The 27,562-nt window shown below is 38.9% G+C and overlaps 1 protein-coding gene across 1 annotated transcript; it reads left to right on the forward strand.

Annotated features, from left to right (window-relative positions):
* The first annotated feature begins 5,056 nt into the window (after nucleotides 1-5,056).
* Nucleotides 5,057-6,283, forward strand: LOC148024562 (uncharacterized). The gene has a single exon (XM_087693723.1). The coding sequence runs from the start codon at nucleotides 5,152-5,154 to the stop codon at nucleotides 5,995-5,997; it is 846 nt and encodes a 281-aa protein (XP_087549849.1). The 5' UTR covers nucleotides 5,057-5,151; the 3' UTR covers nucleotides 5,998-6,283.
* Nucleotides 6,284-27,562: the final 21,279 nt, after the last annotated feature.

Consider the following 27,562-nt stretch of genomic DNA (forward strand, 5'->3'; position numbering starts at 1 on the left):
ATTCTTCATTATGCTGTCATACTCCGCCTGCATAGCAGCCTTCCATGATGGATCTGCAAGTGCTTCTTCTAAGTCAGTTGGCTCCTTTACTTCTCTCATAATCTCAACCATCAAGGCCATGTTGACTATGTGAGCAGAAGCCCTCCTTTGCTCCTCTATTCTCTGAGACCTCCTTGGTCCGTCTGCCTTCTCCTCAACAGATGCAGGCATAGGATTATTGTGGTCATAGAGCTGCTTCACCCAGCGCGGCAATGGCTTTTCCGGTGGGGTGATGTCAGGTTGGTGAACTTTTTCCTCATCATCTGAAGATGATGCTTCCTCCTCCTTAAGGATAGGGATAGCTCTCGGGACAGGTTCATAGTGGACTACTTCTTCGCTTGATGATAAAGTGGAAGACCTTGCCTTCTCCTCCTCCACTGTATGCGGCTCCTCCTTGAACACCACATCACGGCTCGCGATGATCTTCTTTGCCTCTTGGTCATATAACTTGTAAGCCTTCTGCTCATCACTATAACCCAAGAAGATACATTTTCTGCTTTTTGGTTGTAACTTGTTTCTCTTCTCATCTGGAACATGTGCATAACATTCACATCCAAAAATTCTGAAATGTGAAACAGATGGTTTCTTACCAGTGTAAGCCTCATGAGGTGTTTTTCCCTTGAGAGCCTTTGTGTAGCTCCGATTTAGAATGTAGACTGCAGTATTAACAGCTTCAGCCCAAAAATGGTTAGGCAATCCCTTGCCCTTTAGCATGCATCTTGCCATCTCCACAATGGTACGATTCCTGCGTTCCACAACACCATTCTGCTGAGGTGTGTGAGGCGTCGTCAATTGACGCTTGATCCCTTTGCTCTTGCAAAAGCCTTCAAACTCCTTTGAGTTGAACTCACCACCACCATCTGTTCTAAATTTCTTCACACTTTTCCCTGTTTCATTCTCAACAAGTATTAGCCATTCTTTAAACTTACCAAAAGCTTGAGCCTTATCACGAAGGAAGTACACCCACATCTTCCTACTGTAGTCGTCGACAATCAACATAAAATAAGAAGATCCCCCCAAGGCCTGTGTAGGCATCTTACCACACAAGTCAGCATGCACCAACTCTAGAGGAGCATGTGCTCTATTCTTGCTTTCTTGTGGAAATGCCTTTCTCTGTTGCTTGCCCATCATACAAGCTTCACATGGTTCCTTCAATTCAGTTATTGTAGGTAGGTGAGCAACCATACCTTGCTTTTGCATCTCCTTCAATACTGCAAATCCGATGTGTCCAAACCTTTCATGCCAAAGCTTACTTGTGCCCACTCCAGCGGTGGCTGTAAGAGCACTTAGCTCATACAGGTTGTTCCTTCTTTCTCCTTTGCCAACAATTGTGCCAGCACTATCAATAATTTCTGCACCTGTCTTCTTGAACCTCACTTCATGACCAAGATCAGTTATGGCAGCAACTGATAAGAGATTTCTCCTGATTTCGGGAACATACAACACATTTGAAAGCTTTTTGACTTCACCATTTGCAGCAACAAAAGAAATAGTACCTGTGCCCGCAGCAGGGCATTTAGCATCATTTCCAACCGTCACAGTGATGGATTCTTGTAGAGGCTGCATAGAACTGTATAGACCTTTCTTGTTGGTCATGTGACGGGAGGCCCCACTATCCAACACCCAAGAGTCAGTGGTAGATTCTTCTTGCGCCGAGGAGCACACTTCCTCAATGGTCGCCATGAATAATTCCAACTCTGCTTCAGCCGTATTGGCTGTCTCTTTCCCTTTAGTTTTAAGGGTACCATTCTTTTCATCTGCCTTCTTGACACGACAATCTGCAATCGCATGTCCTTTCTTCTTACAGTAGAAGCACTCTCCTTGAAACTTCTTCTTGCCGCCCTTTTTCTTTTTGTCACCATCATTTTTGGTGGAGGAAACACCTTTGCCTTTTGCATTGGCAGAGAATGCAGCATCTCCATTGTTGCTTCCTTCTCGGGCTTTCAGCCTCAACTCCTCCTCCATTAATAATGCACAAAACTCCTCAAAAGTCAAAGCTTGAGGTCTCACCTGAGTATTAAGGGCAGTTACTAGTCCATCAAACTTTTGTGGACAAATCCGAAGACACCTCCGAGCTAGCTCTTCGCTAGTCTTTTGTATCCCAGCGCCAGCCATCTGGTCGCGCAGATTCTTAATCCGAGTGATGAATGCTTCAACCGTCTCTCCTTCAGCAAACTTCTCCGCTGCTAGTTGATTCTCCAAGTTTTGAATCCTTGTTTGGTTTCGTGTTTCATACTGACTCCTTAGTACATTCCAAGCCTCTGACGCTTTGGTTGTATGCTGAATCAGAGTCAAAACACTGTCAGAACAGCTTGTAACTAAGGCACACAATGCATCTGCATTCCTTCGTTTCCAAGCTCGTAGAAGATCTGCATTCGGAGGAATCATCACACTAGGATTTGATGGGTCGGGGGTAGGCTGTGGTTCTGCGTCAGTCCCCAGCACAGTCTCCAGAAGCTCATAAGAATCAAGGATAGTAGTAATTTTGAACTTCCACAAGGTGTAGTTTGTACCATCTAACTTGCCTTCGCTGAAGGTTGGTGGACGAATCCTCAGTGTTTGAATAGCCGGTACAGCAGCACCACCTCCTGCACTGCTTCCTGATGCGCCAGAACTGCTTCCCGGAGTCGACATCGTTTCTCTTTGCTGTTGAAGCCTTTGCCTCTTGCACTCTCTCCGATCTCTAGAGCCCCCTGGGCTCTGATACCATGTAAAATATTACACGGCGCAGCGAACAGAATCTGAGAAAGAGATAGAGAGTACACAACAGATAAGAGGAGAATCAGTAAAATTCTTTAACTCCAAACAACTGATACAAAGATGGCTCTGTCCACCCGTGCGCTTCCAATGAATGAAGCTTAGATGGCGATCTAGACAGAAGATAGGTGAAGAGCTTAAGGCTAGCTAGAACAACAACTCTGACTGGGTGAAAGATGAGTGTGAGATGGCTGCGAAGGGGTTTAGCTTTTATAGCCCGCGAAGGTCGTTAGGTCGGCCTGCTGACCGACCTACCATATGAGCCTCCACTAGTCGGCCAGGGAATATTCCAGGGAATATTCCCTTTACCATCGGGCCGGGGGCGCTGCCCCCGGACCCCCGCCAGGGGGGCCGCTGGCCCCCCTGGGACCCCCCAGCCAGGGGCCGCTTCCGCGGCCCCCGGACCCCACAATAGGGGCCCCTTTTAACTCCCTTACCACGCAACTCAATGCAATGTGCCTCGAGTTGCTACCAGCATAACCACTCCGTCTAACCCAAAGATTAGACCCACAACAGTCACCTTTTTGCCATCCGGTCACATAGACCTCATCTGATATACAAGTCAGGACTCAACCAATGTCCGGGCTCACATTTGGCTTCTCCTCATAATGGGGGCCTTACAACTTTGAGCACCATGGATCATTGGTAGCACCTAATGAGGGTGGGGCATTGATCATATCTAACAATGCATTCACATGATGGTTCATGCCTTGAAAGAGTTGAATTTCTTGAGTCTAAAGTTTCAAGAAGATACGAATCTGGATCTTACATCCATTGGAAGTGCTATCAATGTGGTTATGTCAAAGCTTAAACATTGTTTCTTTAGACCTAAGCATTTTGCTCAAGATACCACATACTTATCTAAGTTTTTGGAATGCTCTAAAAGAGGACACTTGGAAATGGTTGATAAGGATGGCTACACACATAGACATGCATTAATATATAGACCACTTTCTAAAGGTAAAGAGAAAGATGATGCATCTAATGGGAATGAAAATAATGGTGAAAAGCTACAAAGCCTAGTGCTAAGACCACACATTGATTGCACCTTGGATTCGTGCATACAACTAGCAATGGATCATCTACAATGCCGTATAGATAGTCTAAATGCTTGTTTTCCAGATCTTCCACTCTTTAATTCTGCAAAGCTTTCTAGACCATGCTTTTATGCTCAAGATGATGAAATAAGAGATAAGAATACTAAGCGATGGCTTCATAAGTTGGTACAATGTCCATGTGAGGAAGGAAAAGAGCTCTCGCATTCCTTACTTGATAGAAAAGCTTGTGAAAGAGAGTTGTTTATGTTTATTGAGACTCTTTGCTTGAATTGCAAAGGGTTTACAATGAAAGAAGCATGGAGAGCATTTTGTATGATAATAGAGTGCCAAGAAAGCTTTTCTAATATGATGTCAAAGCTATGGCAAGCTACTCTTGTTATTCTAGCAAGTACTGTGGCATGTGAGAGGGGCTTTTCATGACAAATTATAATTAAGAATGCAAGGAGAACATCTATGTCGATCAAAACTTTGGATGCTCTTAATATGTGTGTTGCACTTACAAGACCAAAGCTAGATGATGTGGAATGGAATTGAGTTTTTGAGATTTGGCAAGATGCCAAAGATTTGGAGGATCTATGATCTTTGAATCCACTTAGAAGGAAAGATGTATGACGTTGGGTTTCTTCACTTTTTGTGAGTGGCTTTCCTTTGGTATTTTCTTAATAGTATGTTGGTGTACAATGAGTGAGTTACTATCTTTTTATGGACATTTCAAAGCTTTTTTATTGCTTAGATGTATTTCAAACCTCTAAGAAATAGAATTGTTGGCAACTTATATTCCTATAGTCCTCTAATTACTAGAAGATATGTTTTTTGTATGATGTGTTGAGCTTTTAACTCTGTAGTACTAGCCATTTACAAGAGATTTTAGAGCTTGACTTTCCGAGTCTCGAGAGATTCAAGTGTGCAGGTGGGTATATCTCATTGTAGGCTATAAAGGGTTGCACCATTTAAAATTTTGGATTTTAAAGGGCACTTAATTTTTTGCACCGCAGAGAAGGAAAAACTAAGGGCAATTGTCATTTTAGGACGTCGTTTTAAATATCCACGAACTTCGAAGGCCCACCTGCAAGTCAAAAAGCAGGCCCGACTTTGTTGCCGAAGCGTTTGGCGTAGAGAAATCATGCTTCTTCAACAGACGTCAATCCGGAGACGCGATCGTGATAGATAAGCCTCCTGTGATATATAATTAAGCCTAGTTGGCCCTCAAGGAATATAATCGCCTTCCTGTCCTCTCACAGAAGCTTTGAATATCGCCTTCTTTGCTAATTCTCTGCTGCTGATCACGAAGATCTGCATGATGACTCACCCACCAGGGAGAATGGGCGATGCCGGCCTGCTGGTGTTCCTGGTGATCAGCCACCTGGTGCTGCTGATAGGGCTGGTTGTGCCGGTCGCGGAATGCCAGCTGGTCAACCTCCTGGTGCCGGCCTACTTCCAACCGGACAGCAGCCCTGACGCCTGGGCCGCCCTCAACGCCGCTGCCGCATCGCTGCCCCACCGTGTCGTGGCGGTGGCCAACGCGGACAGCGGCCCGGGGGCGGCGGCGCAGTCCACCTACGCGAGCGCCATCGCCGCCCTCCGCAACAGCACCGGCCGCGCCATCGGCTACGTCCACACGAGCTACGGGGCCCGGCCACTCGCCGACGTGGAGGCCGAAGTGGACGCCTGGTACGCTTTCTACCCGGGCAATATCGACGGAATATTCTTCGATGAGGCGGACAACACGGATGATGGCAATCAGGCCTACTATCAGGCGCTCTACGGCCACGTCAAGGCCAAGCAAGCGGGCGCGCTGGTGGTGAACAATCCGGGGACCGAAACCCTCGAGTCCTACCTCATCTTCAACGGATCCCGCGTCGCCGATATCGTCTGCACCTTCGAGTCCGGCGTCGGCGCCCTCCAGTGGTCGCAGGCCCCCTGGACCGCCCAGTACGACCGCAGCAACTTCTGCGGCCTCTTCTACAACGTCACCGACGTGGACGTGTCGGACTTCGACTACGGCGACGTCATCGACCACGCCTACGAGCAGAACGCCGGGTGGGTCTACGTCACAGATGACAGCTTGCCCAACCCCTGGGACACCATCCCCGCTTACTTCTCCAGTGAAGTCCGCTACATCGCGGAGTACAACTACCTGTAGTATAAGTATCTGTAGTTACAATATCTTGGATATGTAGCCCACCTATACATATCAAAATAAAGTCCGCGTGTAGCCCGCCATCCATGTAGTCATTTTCTCTGCTGCACCGATGCTGCTAATCACACTAAACACCAAAACATTTCCACAAACGTAGACAGAAACTACCCACAACCAGATCCGTAATCCACAAGCGGACCGGGTCCGATCGGGCCCATACTCTTATGTGCTTTTTCATTCTCCTTAAAATAGCGAATTTATTCCTCTATCTTGAATATTTGAGCCTGAATTTGTTTTTTAGTACTTTATGTATTGTGTAACGATTTGTTTTAATTAGCCACGATTTGAGCCTGAATCTATTTTTTAGTACTTTATGTATTGCGCAATTAGCTACGATTTGTTTTAAAATGCGATGGTAGCGTACTATTGTAGATGCATGTTGTTTTTTAAGTACAACATTGTTCATGGCAATGCATCAAAGCAAAGCCTAGTAGCCAACTTTAACAAGCTACTAGGCCTACCAAAATGCAGCAAAAGTACAAGCTTTCCAAATAAATTTAAGTGCAAGAGCTCTCAAACAATAAACTAGCTTCATGTTTGGATCATCTAGTCCACCCTTATCCCCGAAGAGGGCTATCTTCATACCAAAAGGCTTGCAGGTTGGCAGTCGTCAACCAATTCTTGACTTTCCCCCCACACACAAGTATACCACAATCTCCTTCTCCCTCTTGCATAAAGGGCAAAATGGGGGGATATGAAGTATCTTACAGAGAGAACTTCTAAGGGGCAGTTTGTGCACTATCAATTTCCACAAAGAGATAAATGCTTTAGCCAAGAAGCTAAAGTTTGCATAAAGGCTCTAGGGTAGGGGCCCTTCCACACTCTACTTTGCTTGCAACACCATAATCTTTTACCCTTTAGGGGACCTCAACATTTTCACATTGTGCACATCTCTCACAACACAATCTAGCCCAAACCTTGAATAAATTTAAATCCGAATTCCATACATTGATCCCTTTTTTGAAACCTTCTATATGGATAATTTTAGAGGTCTTGGGGTGCTCTTAGATAGGGGCAATGAAGGATCATATGCGCGTAGAGATAGACATGCATTGAATAGGATGGAGGGGTCACAAGGAACTTTAGACACCTATCCATATAGAAAAAAAAGAGAAATTTTCTAGATACTTACCAAACTATCTAGAAAAAGTCTCAACTAATAAAAATGGAACACTTTACAAGTTAGTGATATAGTAAAATATTCTTGTATAGGAATTTCAAAATTCTCTAGTTATCCATGTAGTGAAATTTTACTATATAAACAGACTAGTTAGAACTAATCATATAGTATTTTTTATATATAAGAAAACTAGTTGCAATCATGTAGATAGTTTTAAGAATTACTATTATGGTAAAAAATATAAATTAAAATAATAGAAAGAATTAAAAGATGTTATCTTCATTAATAAAGAGGTCAATTCAAGATGCATATCATCAATACTCAAAGGGTTATTGTGATTTTTTGTGACATGGATTTTCTCTCTATAGAGTAACCAATCCACGAGAGCTTTTCTCATGGCTGGCAATGTTTGCTCATTGCGTCCTCCTAAAAAAGTAGGATCTCTTTTAATAACACCATATGTAGATTTTAATGATGTATATAGCTCATCGATGGATTGGATGTCTAAATATTTGAGGAGAGTGGTTTCTTGGTCTTCCTCTTCAAATGCATTAACAACCTGCATTTTAGAAATACAACATAGATTAGTGTGCTACTACATTATAAGTTAATTAGCTACTCTATTGTCTTAATATTTAATAACATTGAGTTACTGATGAAGTTCTTGATGGCAATTCTATATTAGAAGGATCCACACTTTTTGATGGCTCAACATGGTTGAGAGCCTATAGTATAGACAAGAAAATAAAGTTAACAAAGTTAAATTATGCCACATTTAGTTTTAAAAAATGCAAAGAAGTACCTTAGATAATTTATTATTTTTGTCCTTACTCTCCTTTTGTTGTTACTTGCTTTGCTGCATTTTCTCGCTCATCTTATCACAATAAGTTTGTAATTAGATATAATTTATTGAATGTATATATTAAAATAAAATATCAAGAGATGGCTAAGCATACCTTTCGTACACGAAGACTTTTTCGTGCTACTTCAACCTCCTCAAGATCTTGGATCATATCTTGTGCAAGAGGGTATTCACTACTACATGAACCCTATAATACAAGAAAAGTAAAACTTAAAATGAAATATCTTTTAATTTAAAAGTATACAAAAATCAAGAATATATGTATATATTCCTCATACAGATGGAATTCCTTGTAGTAGCTCCATAAAACTATGATCTGAGTTTAAATAGTCCTGAAACATCGGTTAACTGTTGGAGACAATCAAATGGAAAAAGACTACAAACCAAGGTATACTAACAATTTCATTTTTTCGAAGTAAAAATTGAAACAAGAGGCAGACCATCATTATTTTTTTGACATTTTTTGGAAGCAGAAAATGAAACAAGAGGCGGACCATCATTGTGAGATTCCAACTAGTACAAGCAAGAAAATTGAAGTCAATATCAAAAACTAAAAACTCCAAATATTAAAATATTTAAGTGAGTGAACGATGTATATACATGCGTTGAACTATTCTCAGAAAAGATACATTGTTCTTCCACCATAAGTTGTGGACAATACAACTCGTCACTTGTATCCTAAAATTTTAGAGAAAATATAATGAAAGGTAAATATATCTAAGAAACTTAAAGCGAAATGATTATAATAAAGATAAAGATAATAAAAATTATATATACAATAGAAAAAATAAAACTTGAGATGAAAATTGCAAATCTTACCGATTTTTGTTGCATATCTACTTGCTCGAAGCTATGATTCTTCTATTAAAAAAACATAGTCGTGCCAATCAGTACCAATTTCTTATGTATATAATCTATGGTGAGAAAATTTTGATAAATAAGTATGCTTACCAAAGATATATCCACCAAAGATGATCTTTTCCTCTTTAGTTTCTTTCTGAGATTTTGAGCAACAGAAAGATAGCACAAATGTACATCCTCCTTTCTCCAAAGGTAAGTAGCACCAGGAAACTCAAGGGGTAAAATTTGATCATAGTTTTGATCTATGATCTCTAAAATTCTATGCTTGTCATCTTTATTATTATGAAACCACAAATCATTGCCAATCTCATGGCTCTTGACCCAATTATACACTTTTCTGTGATTAGCACAATACCTAACATTTTGCGTATCTCGATAGTATTTTAGTAAAAATGGTTTTCCAAACTCATCTTGGTCTTCTCGACTAATCCTTTTAGGTGGTTTAGAAATCTGGTCATATATAGGAGTCTTCATCAGAGATACATCCCCTATTTGTATACTCTTGATTTGCTTTTGAGGTGGCAACTGGACTCTTTTATTTTGTATTGAAACTAGTTTGCTCATGCTCACTGTTTGTTTGGAACTTTCATTCTTTGATTTCAGTTCCTCAATTGTTTTTTGTAGAGTGATGATAGTTTGCATCATTGAATCTGGAGTTTGTTGACTTGGGGAGGCCATGAGACAAGCTAAAATTAAATCAAGAAACTATGTTAATATTCAACCAATAAAGAATCAATCAATCATATAAAAAGGATACAACAATGATCGCACTCTCTTTTTCTCTCTCTCTCAATGATTTTAATGTGCTTTTAATTTGTAAAGAAAAACACCATACAACAATACAATATACAACTATACAAACCATGAGACAAGCTAAAATCAAACAAGATACAAGCTAAAATCAAATTTACAACTTTATATGCTAGTATTTCTCAAACAAGAGATTATATCCATACATTAATCTTCTTCAAGAAAGAAATTTTCTCATTCTTTAATAATCACACATGCACACATACACACATACACACAAGGGTCCAACTACCTATACATGAGACACAACATGAGCTATATCCACAAGATACCGTCCTAATATACAAACACCCATAGATAAAGCATTATGATATAAACAATGGGATGGCAATCAGATAATGATATCCATTATGACCAATGCTACTAGCACCATTTGGATCTCCAAGAATGTAACACACACACACTCTCTCTCTCTAAAGCAGTCAAGTTACATCACGTGATCTCCACACTATTGGAACATCTATAGACTCTCCAATTGATAATGTTACTCTCATTCTCTTTGTAACTTCAAAGTTTGACATTACCATGTTACACAAGTTCCAATCCCTCCAAATATCTTCATCAATATCAATTCTCCATGTACTTCTATTATGATCACACTTCAACCATGACAATTTGCACATTTTTTCTTCATAATTTACCTCTCTTATCATTGCATGAATGTACTCCCCATCCATATCATCATGTTTTGTTGCCGACACAATATCATATTTTTCCAACCAAGGAGGTATACAACCAACTGCCCCTATTTGTAATAATCTTATTCTTTGAGTTAGATCTTTTACCTCATATGCAACAAGTCTATTATGTAAAGGTAAAGGAACAAACTTATGCAATAAAGAACTCAATGGTCTTATACCTAAAATATATGGTAAGCGCCATTGGATGAACTTTTGGTTCTCTTTGGCCTTAAAGCTTTCATTGTACTTACTTGGATTACGGGGCCATCGTCCATGAAGAATAGAGGGTGGAGAGAGCTTATAAGCATTTTCACAACAAAAATCTATCATCTTTTTATTTTCATTGGATATGGCTCTCATGAGTACTCGTATGTATTTTTGAAATATATTTAGAGATAACACATGCATCGCATCATATGCCAAGTCTATTGACAAGTTAAAACCATACAAATCATACAGTTTCCATAGAATAGACTCTCTAGCTAATCTTGCAAGCTTTAGTTTTCCATCCTTTTCAGCTTGTGTGGATGCCCTCTTTGAACTTGATAAGGCATCAATCATTTCACCTATGGACCATTAGGTTGGAGGATATCTTGCTTGATATGGACTACCATCGTAAAGGTAACGTCCTTGGAATGAGGGATTACTAGTATCAAGAGTAGCTTGGGCTTTGTCTCTACAACAAAAGAATTACCCACCATCTTTGAAGGATCCTATTTTGCATTGTGCAAGATGATCCCCTATAACCATCATAAGCATTAATCTAACAACACAAAAGTTTGATTGTCCCATTGGATTTTCAAAAATCTTTTCTACAATGTAGTTGTATGACACTTGCATACCATTTATGTAAAGGTCTTGTAGCTCACTAATAAGTGGTCTAAAAAAAGTTTGAAATACATCAGGAGTATTATGAATAAATTTAGAGTAACTAAAAGGTATGAATAAAATAGGAATAATGCCTAATATGGAACCCTTCCCACCATTAAGGACCTTAATTTCAACCACATCACAATCCTTTTGAGTGGTACGAGAGGCTTGGAAGCCATCCCAATGTAAAAGAAGTGCCAAGTTCCGAGGATCACCTCTACACATTTTCTTTTCTCTTGTGCACTAATTGATATTTGCTTCTCATCCCAAAGAGCTTGAAGCTCAATTATTTTTTGTATAGTTTGTTGATATAATGATGGCCTAATAATAGATATGTGATTATCTATAGAAGGATCTATTTGAGGAGACTCAACATGGTTAATTGAGTTGTTGTCATGACTAAAGGGGGGACTTATAGAAGTATTGATAGTTTGATCATTGCCTTGTTCATGTTGCCTTTCGTTAGAAGGAGTAAAACCAATTTTCATACTTAGTGCATCATATTTGGCCTTCAACTCTTGGTGCCTAATAAAAGTTTGTGGACCAACACTCCTCCCACCATTACAATATGCAAGGCAATCACACCACCTACATCGTCTATTTAAATCATCTATGTTAGTTTCACCATGCATTAGAGATGATTCTTCCTGCCTTCGGTTCTCAAGATGATCTCCTTGCACATTTGAGTCCCTTGGTTCACTAGGATGTGATCTTTCTAGAGAAGAATGCATAATCCCAAGCATGTCATTTTTAGCGTGTCTAAAATAAGTACTACGATTCACTAATTGCCAACCTTCAGTACTATGTGCACACTTATAGTTACATGTGCATTTTCTTAATGTGCTTGTAGAAGAAGACATCCCTTACTTGAGTATCTTCAATCTTCAATCCAAGGTTGATGAAATTATGAGCTCCACAATTAAAACTCCAAGACTGCAAAAAAACCGGCCCATAACATAGTTTACGTTAATAACATATTTTAGTTGCACAGTTAATATCATATCTATACTAGTTTAGCAATAGAACTACATTTAAAACCATACTTTGTAGTTGATATCATAGTCTATACTAGTTTGTTATTCTCAAACACTTCCTTAAAAATAATTAAAAACAGTTAAAAAGAAGCAATATTTCCCAAATACTTCCTTAAAAACAATTAAAAACAATTAAAAAGAAGCAATCTTTCCTAAACATTTCCTTAAAGTGATGGGGTCAAATTCTGTAAACATTGGCATTAGTTGATGAGCACATAAGTGGGTATGAGGCCAAGGTAAGGGATTGGAAAGTTGAGGAAAAATGAGGGAAAACAAAAGGATAGGAAGAGTGAGGAAGACTAATGGCTTGGAGCTAGGTGTAAGCTTGCTCTTTCTTGTGATGAAGAGTCCAAGTGGGGCTCTAGAGCAACATACTTGTCAAAAGTAATGGTGGTTATCATAGAGGAGGGTTTATGGGGGAGGGGTGTGAGTGTAAAGGAGGTGGTTGAGAGGTTCCCTGATTAGTGGAGTATATAGGAGGTATATTGTGACTCATGAGGAGAGTGTAGTGAGTTGTATATAGAAGTCGATGGGAAGATCAAGATAGGCAAGGGGAGTTCAAGGTGCTATTGCTATTGATATTTATCTAGCACCAAAGTTCCTATCATGATTAGAGGAACCACTAGAGCTACTTGAAGGATAAAGGAGAAGAGGTATGTCCTAAACATTGTTGGAGGCCTCGAGACAGATGCAATAAAGGAGAAGAGGTATGTCCTAAGCATGAATCATGGTGTAGTAGACATGTGGCTAGCTCTCATGCATGATGTCTTCACATGCGCACTGTAGTCAGTGTATTACTACTGCCAGAAGACTGGGACTGACTAGGCATTATAATTAAGGAACAACGCACATCAGGAGTTACAACAGGTAGCTGCATAGCAGAGCAGCCACTGCACAAAGCATCCATGGCTTCGAAGAATGGCAAGCCAGGCATGGTGCTGCTACCTACTGCTATACTACTGATTTTGGTGATCTGATCAAAAGCTCATTGCAAGCTGACCAGAAGGCCTTCAACCAAAGCAAGAAAGGTGGGCTCAGTAAGGATAAGGTGGTTCTCAAAAAACTTCTTTTGTTCTCTCTCAAACAAAGGTATGCTGTGCACTCTAGCTGTGGTATTTACATGTTCTTTTTGGGCAAGCCACTTTATCTAGTCCATAGAGTCTACCCCACTGGATGACAAGAAAAAACTAGATGTGCAGGCCATGCAACAAAAGGACCTGACAGGTGAGAAGGAGGAGGGGAATGGCAAACATTAGGATCATGCCCTAGTCCAAGAGGAGGAGCAGAAGAAGGCCCGAGTGGCGCATGCAGGGGGTACAACTAATCAAAAGGTTGAAGAAGCATACAAAGAGAATGTGCATCTAGCAAACAAAGCCAAAGGCAAGAACAGGAAGAAGGTATCACCCAAAAACTCACCCACAAGCCACTGATTGATAGAAACTGGTATGTCGTTCTTGATGAGAACCATGTGGAGAGTGATGAGATTCAGATTTATGAGTGAAGTTGCAATGTCCAAGGTCACAATGGTAACATGGGATGTTAGAGGGTTGGGATGCAAACCCAAGAAGGATTTATGCACGAGACTCCTCAGATTGAGGAAGCTGGACCTACTTGTTATTCAAGAGGTCAAGGTGTGCACTGAGCTTTAGCTCTTGCGACACGCCACGGGACCTGCGCTGACATCAATTTTCTATGAGCTCGAATTCCAACCACTTAGGTTAAAGCTTGATAATCGATCTTTAAGCTATAATCTGATACTGATCAAGTCTCATCAATGAACCCAAATTCCAGGATAGTACAGATCAGGGGCTTATGTGCTCAAATGGGGTTTCTTGTGAAAAGTGGAAGCTCTCTCGAGGCTCTTGGGAAGCTTAAGGTTATGGCCGTGGACAAAACAGGAACTTTGACAAAGGGAAAATTCCAAGTGGTAGAGGTGCTGCCCATCAACAATAACACAGACTTACACAGGCTCCTGTACTGGTAAAATAATTCGTTGTGGCTAACAAGTCAGTACCTTGCACCTGTTGAAACTAGATTAAAACGGAAAATTGCAAAACTCGTCTCTCTGATTTTCACTCATTAATTCAAAACACCCAAATACTTGTTACAGGATGTCATATGCCGAGAGCAAATCAAGCCACCCAATGGCCTCAGCCCTGGTTTCATATGCAAAGCTGCAATATGGAATTGAGCCTTTAGGTCAAGTTGAGGACTTCACAATTATAGATGGGAAAGGCATTAGTGGTGTGCTTGATGGCCACCAAATACACATCGGTAATGAGAGACTAGCAAACCGGTTTCAATGGACTGATCACGGTATGTATGGATATAGAACAGGGCCATTTGGTAGAGGCCAGAGTACATCTACAAGCGTGTTTCTTCATTTTTTTGTTGTTATATGTAATGTAACATTTTGGTTTGTACTATCTGTAGACATAGGGGAGATCATAGAAACCTGGAAGAATCAAGGATGGACAATTTGTTGGATAGGTGTGAACGAAAAATTGGAAGGGATTTTATGTGCTGGTGATCAGCTTCGCACTGAAGCACTTGAAGCTATGCATAACATAAAGGTGAGAAATTTATTTCTAATCATTTTACCCACTCTAAATGTCTGATTGTGCCATTACCTAATGAGAACTAAAAATTTTCTTCCGATCTATTCTAATCAAAGACGGATAACTGGGAGATATGTGCAGAGGTTGGGCCTCCACATGGTCATGCTTACCGGAGATAGTCTAACTGTAGCAAATGCTATAAACATGAAGGTGATGCTCATTTGACATTTTTAGCTCACCTAGAATACAGTTTACTAGGCATCTCTTGACATCTATTATATATATGCTCAGATAAATACTAATCAGCAAAATCATTGTGATCATTTGATTAATTTGGTTAAAATGCAGTTCGGCACCAATTTTGTCGAAGTGCACGCCCAACTACTTCCTGAAGAAAAGGTGAGTGTGCTTAGGCAGCTCAAGAAAAAGGGATTGACTAGCATGGTTGGAGATGGTATTAATGACTGTAGATGTTGCTCTCATGACCAATAATATTAAGAACCTTGCACATGCTATGGAGTTAGCACACAAAGCATGAAAAAAGATCCAGCAAAACATATTCCTGTCAATCACAGTCAAGCTGCTAGTTATTGTGCTTGTGGTAGCTGGATATGCATCCCTATGGGGTGTTGTTGTTGCTGATGTGGGCACTTTCCTGCTTGTGATCTTCAATAGCAAGTTATTTCTAGGCAGATAGACTAGAGCTAATAGCTCTTGCAGTACAAGTCAACATAATCATGATCACCATCACAGTGGATATAAACATTGTCATGATCATCTGCACTAGAGGCATGATCACAGCCACTAGCACAAGCTGTTGCAATCATGGGATGTTGGTCATTCAAAGAGGAACATATTTGGACATCCAATGTTCTGATGCAGCTCAACCAACTTGGATGAATTTGACCTTTAATGCTGCACATCGAAGGGACCTATAGATCAAGAAGAGGACCTCAAGAGCTTGCATCATGATCACCATCATCACATTGCTGGACAGAAGCACTGCGCTAGATCCAACTCAGGCTGCACCAACATCAGTTTTTGTAATGATTCCAATCCATGTGTTAAGAAAGTAAGAAGAAGAGTAGGCCATAAAGATACTTGTACAAAAGACTGCGCAGAAGATCATTTAAGTAGTTTGTGTGAAGGACTAGCTACAACAATAAGTACTGGGCATCGAGATTCCTGCCTTGGACCAGCTACTACAGTTTTGTTTCACCTCTCGCCTCTATCATCCATAGCCAATAGCTGTGGAAGTGATGGTGGCAATCGTGCTTGCACATACCAAGCAGTCAACTTGTGCAATAACTACTGTGATGTTGAAACCAAAATAGTTAGCTCCATGGAAGACTATTTATGCTCTGCCTACTGTTGCTCCGAGAAACCAATCAGTTTGTTTCTGGATACATGCCATTTGTAGATGATTACACTTTCTGGTGATTCGAGATCTTCTGTAGCGTAAATGGAGGTACACAGCCATGTGGCGCTAGAAGCCCAGAGGATGACCCACCTGACGTCGCCCAGAGAGACCACTAGGACTTATAAAAGCTAAGTGTTCTATTCCTCTGTAATCGATTTCATCCATTGTGATTCTACTCTGCAGCATAACGATCGAATATCAAAGTTCCATCAACTGTGGTTGATCTCTAAAAGGAGATTAATGATCTTTCTTGATCATCCGAATCCATTAAATCCATCATGAATTCTTTACCTTTCTTTTGATCATCTTGGAGCAAAAGATTTATAATCTTCACCATCAGTACTATGTGCACTATGTTTTGATTATATTGAATGTTGAACGGTGAGTCCTTGTAAGTGAAAGCTCTATATTAATGTGATGTTTTAGGCTTTTACTACAGACTGGACTTACATTCACTTTCATGGATATAATTATCAGAGATACTACTAGCCTGAAGAGTTGCAGACTTACGCCTCATGGATAAAAGAGAAAATGAAAGCTGGATTGGATATTTATGCATATTTCAACAATGACTATCATGGTTATGCACCATTCAATCCCTTGGATCTTAGAGAAATGGTGTTGGATGCAACGTAATGTCTGACAATATATTAGTGTGGTGACCTGTAGTCACCATAATCAGACAAACAGTTGGCATAACGGTGGTTAAGGTGGTTGAGATTTAGCTGGGACATGTAATCTCACCCTTGTAAAGGGTCTCCTATCAAGGCTCTTTGGGTTATGGCTGGCTCACTAGCAGACAACAACCAAACTTTGAAAAAGAAGGAATCTGCAAGGTGATAAGCTTCCTTTTTTATGTTCTTTTATAGGTTTTTTTGGGGGCAAAAACAAAGATTCATATTTTTAGAAGGTATGTACTTGCATCAGTTTTCTGTCTTCTACATTGTAAAGTAGTTAAATAGTTGCAGCCAAGAGTCATGGTGGTCCTTGGCACCTACATCCTAGACAAGATAAATAGAGGATGGATCAATTTGCAGCAGTAATAGAGGCTTGCCACCTATTCTTGTTTCCTATCTTGTCTTCTATTCACATTCATTGTCTTGCCAAGAGACAAAGGTTTTGACAAAACTAACATTCAAAATGACAAGCATGGCTAGGTACCAAGATAGTCTTACTCTAGCCACCTACAACATTGAAGCAATTAGCAAGGACATTAAGCAAGGGTTGTTTTGGAAGTGGGCTCTTGAGAACTTTTTTGCGATTCTTGTGTGCAAGAGCACAAACTGCATTCCTTTAGTGGCAACTGTTTCTTACATGGGGGATGCTTGTGCTTCTCTAGAGAAAGCGAAGGAGAATCAGGTTGTGTCACCTCGGTCAAGGCTGACATGACTTTCAGTACTATGTGCACTTGACTTTCAAGTGACTTAGCTACCCATGCTATTAGGCTAGACTTAATAGGTGGTTTGCAACTCATTGGGGGAATCATGGCTACCCATTGTGGTTACTCTATTTACTGATTTCGTCTGGTCATTGGTATTGCAACCAGAGGAAGAGAAAGTTAGTCCTGTCTCTGTAGGAGAACAATAACCCAAAATGGACATTTCTGCTCTGATACAGTTGATCTGATGCTATGATGCATGGTTTGTTGCCATGGTCAACAAGTTAGAGACCTATAGCAATAGTTTATAAAACAATTTGCAATTATTCAAGCTAGCCCTGTATGCACATCTTGGTAAACATGTTGTATTCAGATTCTAGCTATTACATTATGACAAGTAAGCACCTCCCTCTTAAGTGTTTTATGCCATGCAGGTCCCAAGAACCCCCCAAGATGCAACACATGGCAGGAGGCCCACCGCACTCCCCCAGTTTGCCATGTCATAAGTCAAAATCAGTTATTCCAGAGATATATTAGAACATCAATTATCACACTTTATACATGTAAACCAGAATTTTACCTTTGCATTAGAATCACAAACTTTTGTATTAGGTAAATTTTCCTCTCTTGACATGCTTGCAAGTGATACAGTTGTAGCCAAGAGTCATGGTGGTCCTTGGCACCTACATCCTGGACAAGACAAACAGAGGATGGATCGATTTGGAGCAGTAATAGAGGCTTGCCACCTATTCTTGTTTCTTGCCTTGTCTTCTATTCACATTCATTGTCTTGCCAAGAGACAAAGGTTTTGACAAAATTGACATTCAAAATGACAAGCATGGCTAGGTACCAAGATAGTCCTACTCTAGCCACCTACAACATCGAAGCAATTAGCAAGGACATTAAGCAAGGGGTGTTTTGGAAGTGGGCTCTTGAGAAGAACTTTTTTGCAATTCTTGTGTGCAAGAGCACAAACTGCATTCCTTTAGTGGCAACTGTTTCTTACATGGGGGATGCTTGTGCTTCTCTAGAGAAAGTGAAGGAGAATCAGCTGATGACCATAGCCATACTATATTAAAAAAACGTGTTACATGAAAGAAGCTTATAAGACATTGCAAAATTGTACCTGAACTGGAGCTTAGTGATGGTGACCGATACTGCAATCTATGACGTCTTTTCTTTCTCTATCATGAAATATGTGCACCTCCACTCAGTTCACAAAGTACGGCCTGCTATGTTGCAGAATGGAAAAAGGGGAAAAGAAGAGAAAGCGGGAGTTCCAAAACGTTATAGAGGGAAAATATATAAAGGTTAGTGTTTCAACGGTAGGATGATAACTTTATTTTAAAAATTGAGTTTATCAATATTTATTTCTCTATTTCGTTTTTGAAGAATTCTAGAAAAAGATAAGTCACATGATCATATTGATAGCATCACCAATTTGTTATAAAATCTTACCCCCCCTCCCCCCCGTGGCCTTTGATGACTCAACTCTTGGTGATTTTTGGTGCGTGCACTGCGTCAATTATCTCTGTGAGTACAATGAGTAGACTTTGTTGATCATCATCATTCCAAATGCAAGTCTTGTAGAGATTTTTGATGTCTCAACAAAATTGGAAGACTTAAAGGGATCTTGGTAACACTCAAGATTCTTTAAATTAAAAATGTTTTGTCTCATCAATGATAATATTAGCTACCAAGACTCATGGAATTATTTACATATCTAATAGAGTCTACATATCTAATAGACCCATTTTCAACATCTAGTGTCTAATTGGATCTTATATATCCTTTAATATTCCTATCTACCCAATGCTTCAAATCAATTTGCATATGTTGCTGACATTGGCACCTTAAAATCTCAACAAATACCCCCAATGACTCATTGTTGGTATATTATTATAGACAAGGGCTCTTAAAAATGATCCTAATTTTTATCCCAAAAATATATTTGTAATATAGACTATATCTCTATAATAGTCTACATCTTTGGCTCGACAAACAAATTTTTGTTGATGTTGATTATTCAGCCTTTAAGAGAGAATTAGATTTGTCTCTACTAGTCATGGGACGGTTTCATGGTTTTTCTTTGGAGATCTTTGAAAAAAATAAAACACAAATTGGATAAGAATATGAAAGGTCATTAGATGATGTAAAAGTAGAGTCAACATTTTATTTTGATATGTAAATTCACTTACTTTTTGTTTTTAAGTTTTGAATTTTGTTAGAGAACATAGTTTCGTGTGCATATTGTGGGAGCTATACATGTGTATATGTGGAATTAAAGTCATATGCTCTTACTTAGCAATATGCACGAGGCAGGGAGAGAGAGAGTGTGTGAGTGAGAGAGAGGCATGATTGCCTTAGAGGTAACCATGTCTCTCTCTATACAAATATTCTTTTTAAATTTTGCAGGTAGACTCCTCGGTAGACACAAATAGTGTTTGGGGTTCGACTCCCCTTGAGTTTATCTTTACTTGTTTCATTTACTCTCACATTGATGTTGATTATCACTTGTCTACATGACAGGTGAACAATGTCCAAATAGAATTTGAAAAACAACACTTTGATGAAGGTTATGATTGAAATCAACTATGAAGGTATAATCCTAATTTGTTTCATGTATAATCCTGATTTGTTTTAGGCCCCTCTCACTAGTGTGTAATAGTACCTGATTTCCATTATGAGTGATGGCATAAGCATGGCTTAGATATCTCTAAAAATAATAGTAACCATTATGTTTATTTTCATTCAGTCTCACATTCATGATGCTTATCACTTGTCTACATGATGGGTTCACTATAGGACAATAACCATTATTTTTAGTTTCAGCCTCATGTTGATTATTACTTCCGAACTATAGGACAATAACCATAGTTTGTTTCAGTTTTAGTTTCAATTTCAACCTCATGTTGAACTATAGGACAATAACCATTATTACTTCGGAACTATAGGACAATAACCTCATGTTGAACTTAGAGCACTGGAACAAGGTCATCTCCCTCATAGAGATGTTTTGCTACCTCAATGACGACACACCAATCTTTCTGAACTGCCACGCTAGGAAGACCATCTTGATATGCACTATCATGAAGAATCTTAGGATACTGATGATGCATGGAGTCGGGGTTGCCTTCCTAAATTCATTGCCCTACATAAGCCTTGCATGTGAATATCAAAGAGAAGGTGTAGTCAAAGCATGCAACCAATCCCAACTAGTGTACTGGGAGTACATTGACAATCAGATGTAGCAGTGCCACATCTCCATGTATACCAATCAAAAGCCTAATAAGTTGGATTAGAAATAATTAAGGATATTAGTTCGTAAGGTTCTAAGCTCTTCAAAATTTGTAAGGTTGTAAGGTCTTCAAAATTTTATTGGTAGTATAGAAGCAGAACCCATATGCAAGTTGGGAGATGGAAGTTTTGTATCGTCTTGTGATTTTTTAAAATTTAAGATCAAAAGAAGGTCATGGTATTTGGATTTGCAATACCATCTTCTCTTGCTTCTGATACTGGACAACTAGTAGGGCCTATGATAGATATGAACAATCGTAAAGGAGTGTTATAAACTTACTAGCATATATAGCCCCTAACCCAAACATATGCATGCTCTCTTGATAAAGGGCATGCCTAAGCACAAGTTGTTGACATTGGCACCTTTAAATCTCAACAAGTATCCTAATGATCCATTGTTGGTATGTTCTTATAAAAGTTTAGTTAACTCATCAATATTCAAGGACTCAAATAATATTCCTAATTATTATCCTGAACATATCTCTTTTAATTTTTTGCATAACATTGATGGCACTCCATCTTTTAATCTTTCCCTATTATTCATTTCAAGCTTTAAGTTTTTCCAACCTCACTTATGATTTGAAAAGTTGTGTGAAAGTAATTCACTCAATTCTTATGCAAGAGTTAGAGGCTGTGGGGGAACCAATACAAGTCACAAACTCGGGCCCCCTTACTCCAATGGAGAGGACTAAAAGGGCACTTAGGTAACTTCCAAGTTAGCCCATATAAACAACTTTACAAAGCAGATGCAAAAACATTCAACTTAATGACTATCACTAAAAGAGTATTAAGCTAACTTCCAAGTTATGGAGTTTTTTTATCTATCGAGTGCTTTGCAATTTACCATGTTTTTTGAATGTGTAGATAAGAACCTAAGACCTTATCATATTATTCCAAGCCTCCTTCAATTATGGGTTGAATCCTTCCCTTTCTAGAGAGGAGGTGCTGAACCTAAATAGAGACTGGCTTCCATTTCTTTCTCCAACTAAACCGATCCTTCTTAGATGGACTTCCTAGGAACCTCACATTCTGAGAGATCATAGAGAGCCAACTACTTAACATTGTATCTTTGTTTGAGCCTCCATAATCCTGAATAGAAAAATAGCATTGTCAACGAAACATTTGCAAGCAAGCTTTTGAAGGGAAAGCTTTTCTTTATCACCTCCATTAGATGCTGAAGGCTTCGGTGGTTGAATTTCTTTGTTTCGATCTTGCTTTAACTTTGACATCTCTAGGATTTGGGTTCCTCCTTTTGAGGGTTGTTTGTTTTCTTAGATTTACACTTCTCAATCTATGAGCTTTTTTCTTTTTACTTCTTTTGTGACTATGTTGCATGAATTTCTTCCTTATCTTCACTCTTTTCTCCTTGGGTGCTTCTTAGCTCCATTCCTTTGCAAAGCACCCATGTTATTTGCATATAAAGCATGTAACCAAGAAGAGAGAGAATTCTACATTGACCAGCAACTCAATCCCATTAGGATCATTGATGCCAGGAGGCATATTCCACAGTGAAACAAGAATCCTACTTCACTTCTAGTGTCTTACATGATAATCTAGGCTATGGATCTTCAACCTTCATTAATCTCACTAGATTCATGATGCCAAAATTAGGCATTTCTTGTGCATGTATTTTTGGTCCTGTTGCATGTTACTTGACTCACAACATACATAATGTACAAGATAATCAAATAAATTCCTCCATCATATGCTCAGTAATTAAGGTCTGATGCTAAAAATCTTGAAAGCACCCAAATTCTTTAGAATCAAGCAACTACAGCTCCAATTTTGCTACTTGGATGCCTAGATCCCTTAGCAACTTTGCTAACTCATTGAATCTTAGGTAAATAAGCTTGCTTTTGTTCACATTAGTCACAACCCCAGATAGATCTAGAAAACTTTCATACACTTTCATGAAATACATCTACTAGTTGCCTCTCTACTTGCACAATATTGGTAAGTTATTGTTGGCAAAGAATTGGGAGACCAAGTTTCTTCTTAATGGTAGAGGAAGCCCCTTGCTTACTCCATGTTGCACCTTCAAATCTGAATTCCTAAGCAAAGGGTTGGTGATTATGGTAGCAAAGAGTAATGGGACAATGGGACACCCTTTGGCATCGACATCTTTACCTCAAATGGACCTAAGCATAGACCATTTACAAATACATTCCAAAGAGGATGAAACATCCTTACATAAATTCCATGATTCCTCCTCCATCATCTATCATAGTGATGAACTCTTGTTGCTTCTTTTGCTTCATCAATTCATAAAATTAATTGGTCGAAGAACCATTCCCATAAGATACCATTTCCCTTAGACTAAATTTTGGCAACTTCACCTTTATGTTTTTGCAAATCCTCCATGTAATGCTCCACTTCTTTGAGAATTTGATAAAACATCCCGTTACTAGAACACTTAGAAAGAGTCATAATAATATACTCACTGCATTGCTAACTACTAACATGCAACCCTCTTTGAAGTCAATCTTGATCTTTGCCATACATATTGGTAATCTCAGTTATGATAGCAATGGATCTCATCTAGTTCTACATTGGATTAGACATTGGATTGTTGGTTTGTTTCCAAGCATCCTTCAACTATAAGTTGAATCCTTCCCTTTCTAGAAAGGAGGTGTTGAAAGAGAGGGGCTTCCATTCCTTTCTCCTACTAAACACATCCTTCTTGGATGGACTTCCTAGGCAGCTCACATTCTAAGAGATCATAGTGAGCCAACTAATTAACATTATATCTTTGTTCGAACCTCCATAATCCAAAATAGCAAAATAGCCTTGTCAACAAAACATTTGCAAGAAACTTTTAAAGGGAAATTTTTTATTTCTTACCTCCATCAGACTTCAAAGAATTTGGTGGTTGAAATTATTTGTTTCCATCCCGCTTTAACTTCAGCATCTCTAGGATCACGACTGATAATTAGGTTTCTCCTTAGGTTCCTCCTTTTGAGGCTTGTTTGTTTCCTTGAATTTACTCTTCTCAACCTATGTTTTTTCCTTTTTTCTTCTTTTTAAGTTCTTCCTTATCTCCACTATTTTCTCCTTTGCTTCTTCTTATCTCAATTCCTTTTTGGGCATTCCTTTGCAAAGCACCCATCTTATTTGCATTTGAAGCATGTATCCAAGAAGAGGGAGAATTTGACATCGACTAACAACTCAACCCCATTAGGATAAAAAATTTGGAGCATGTCAAGGATCTTCTTCCTCTTATCTCAAAGTACAAGAGGTCACTTGCTCCACTAATTGATATTATTGTAAGAACATAGAGCGCTCTATCTAGCACTTCTACTAGCACATTACTTCTCCATTTAGCAAAGTAGGAAGTCCATGAAAATTAGCCCATATTGGGCATTCAATTTGCAAGACCTCCTCAGGAATAAAATCATGATGCCATGGAAGCATGTAATTAAGGCTTTCTTTAAGCCAAACAAGTGAACCCAAAACCCAATCTCTTTTTGCTTTAGATGAAAGCAAGACCCAAAAGAAGTCTAATGGCAAGCAAAACAATGTGAGCACCACTTTGATCCATAGGTGAGCCAAAACAATCTAGCAAACTCATCCTCAAGGGGGACCTTCCCTTAAAATACATGTACATGTTGCATAGAGAATACTTAGCATTGCTTTGCTGAATGCATGGCAACAAGGATACCACTCATGCACATAGCACTTGCTCCCCAAATTCTATTGTGACTCTCTTTTAATTCTCATTGAAACATTTTTGGTCACCCCACATCTTTTTCTCTAGCTCTTCCATGTTTATGCTAGCAATGACAATGTTAGCATAATCCATCTCCATCCCATTGTCTTGCTTTTATTGCTTTATGTTAGTACTATGTGTTCCATCATCACTTACTCCTTGTTCACCCCCTAAATATGCTACATGCATGAAAGTGGGAGTATATGCCACATGTTGGTAGGAAATGTTGATTTTTTAATGAACTTAACTTTTGATAACTATTTGTGCTTGTATGGATGCTAGGTATATCCCACACTTCAGGGAGATTTGAGGGGAATTTCAAGATTTAGAGCCATGGCATTGAGTTGAATTGAATGAGATTCTTCTTTGTTTTAATGTGACAAGGAAATATTTATATTGTTAAAAATGATCTTTTATTTATGGATGTGTAAACTATTTGTGCTATGTGAGTAAGAATTAAAATTTATCAAAATGTACAAATGTATCTTATAGCACATGTACATTTTGGATGTATACAAACATATCCATTACAAGTGTGTATCGACATTGTCTTATTTGAGATTGACTACATGGTTGATGGTTAGGCCTATCAATTGTGATGTATATTACTTAACATGACTATATAAGCATGACTATGTTAGATATTCTATACAAATTTGTTTTGATTTACTATGCATGCACATTATCCTATGATCCATAGCTTCATAATTTTATCCAATAAACATGGCTATATTAGGTGATATATAGAAATTTGCCTTACTTTACCATATAGACACTTGTTTTACTAGTTATAGCTTCACATCTATCTAGTAAAATTAAAAACCCAATTCCAATTTAAAAAACACTAGTTACTAACAAGAAAAAAATGTGTATTTACTAGTTATAAGGCTATTTACCATCTAGTTTAGTGTTTAAAGTTCCTTGTGGGCCACCTAGAATGGTTGCTCAAGCTTTGACCAGTACATGGACAACCTTGAAATGCTTTGACGGCACAAAATAGGCATTATCAAGATTAAATGTCATCTAGTTTCAAGCCATCCCTTAGCCATTTACCTTCCCTAGTGAGAGCTTTGACAATACAATGCCAAAGCAACTTTGCCCAAGGTTGAGAATGTCCTATCCTTTATGACAACTCTAAATCCAACTTTATGAGACTTCTCCTTAGAAGTTCAAGCCACATACCTCCAATCTCTCTATCTACTATCAAGATATCCCAACTAATCAAGTGTAATCACTTATCTTTATGTGATGAAAGAAACTTTGAGAAATAACTTTTCTACTTTATCCAACTTAGTTCTTACTAAAGATCAATACCAAGCCCAAAAAGGTCATCGTTGTCATTAAAATAGACTCTAGCATAGTTGCCTTGTCCCCAAGTGGAAGAGGGGCCTACTACTACTAGGTTCACTTCTAGTTTAATGTAGAGCTAGTTAAAGCATTGTCTCATTGAGATCCCAATGGCCAATGGATAGCTGAGGTCAACCTGAGGTATTTGAAGATCTCCCCATCTTGACAACTTCGGAACCATAATTGAGCAACTAGGGCTAAGGATTCCCCCAATTAAGGATTAATCCTATTTTGCATGAATTAACTTTAGAAATTTAAAGAGTATCAAATTCTTCATACACTTGAAGGAGACCATCAACTAATTTGTTTTATGCAACCATCAAACTAGCATTATCATCTATGAAAAATTGGGCAGCAAAGGGACTACCCTCTAACATCAAGAGACCTTTAATGGTTCCTTCCTATATTCTCTTCTCAGCCTTCTTCCCTTACCTCATTGACCTTTTGTCAAGAGGAAAGGGAGCTAAGATCAACCATTGATGTAGACACAAGCGGAGGTATGGCTAAAGCATTCCCCCACCATATGCATATACAAAGATCCAAATCCAAAGGCGTGAGGATGGTGAGTAGTATAAAGGCCCAAATTATCATATCTTTGGCCTTGTCTAGGTCCATGTTGACCAAGACAATGTCTATCTATAAACTTAGAGCATGGTCCATAGAAAATTTTTATAATAATAGCATGAATTTTGCGACCAGACAAAACCATATTGGTAAGGATAAATAGTTTTGGCTAGAATGTGCCTCACATGTGCTTCACTATCAAGGCTAAAGCCTTGGACAAGTCCTTCTAATAGAACCCCTAAATAGTTAGAGATCTCCACTAGGCTAGCCTACACCTAGTAGTTGTTTTACGTCCTAATTAAATGAGGCCTTTATTGAAGTCATCCACCTTATAACCATTCTTCCTTATCCAAATGAGCATACCTACCAAGTCCTAGGCACAAGCATCTTCAATTGAGAAGATCTTCTATAGAATAGATTCTTCTTACAAGGAATTACTGTAGAAATATTCTCAAAGTGTCTAAGCTTCTCTTCATATGAGGTTGTAAATGGGGGGGGGGGCAATCCCAACTATAGAAGCTAGATTTTCTTTTAAGACTAAGATTATTCCATATCTCATCTTCAAAAAATGCCACAATCCTTTGCCTTGAGCACATTGAAGAAGAAATCGATAGGTCATCCCAAAGCATCTCACACTCACCTCTCAATCGGACCTTGGAACTTGATAAAGTTATTCTTAATGATAAAGGTGTATTTCAATCTCCTAAAGCAATCTGTGCAAGTAAGGATTGCTAGGAAAAGTCATAATGACTCATAACGCTACCTCTTTACATCAATGGCTACCAATATAGTCCCTCCTTTGAGCCATAGCCCAAATCCTTCCATGATTCCTAGAAAGTTTAATGATATCATTATCTGTCCTTCAAGAAACAACTTGAACCCTTGCATGATTCCTAGAAAGTTTGATGACAATAGAAATGCAAGAACACACCATTCTATGGTTACAAACAATTGTCTAGTCTTGCAAGAATGAAACATTTAGCCTAAATGATGGCATGCCA

Source organism: Lygodium microphyllum, chromosome 15 (assembly GCF_053477565.2).
Source record: "Lygodium microphyllum isolate KBCC chromosome 15, Lygodium_microphyllum_v1.1.10, whole genome shotgun sequence".
Classification (NCBI taxonomy): domain Eukaryota; kingdom Viridiplantae; phylum Streptophyta; class Polypodiopsida; order Schizaeales; family Lygodiaceae; genus Lygodium; species Lygodium microphyllum.

Excerpts from the sequence above, each read along its gene's own strand:
- LOC148024562 (XM_087693723.1), top strand. The coding sequence starts at position 5,152 with ATGATGACTCACCCACCAGGGAGAATGGGCGATGCCGGCCTGCTGGTG.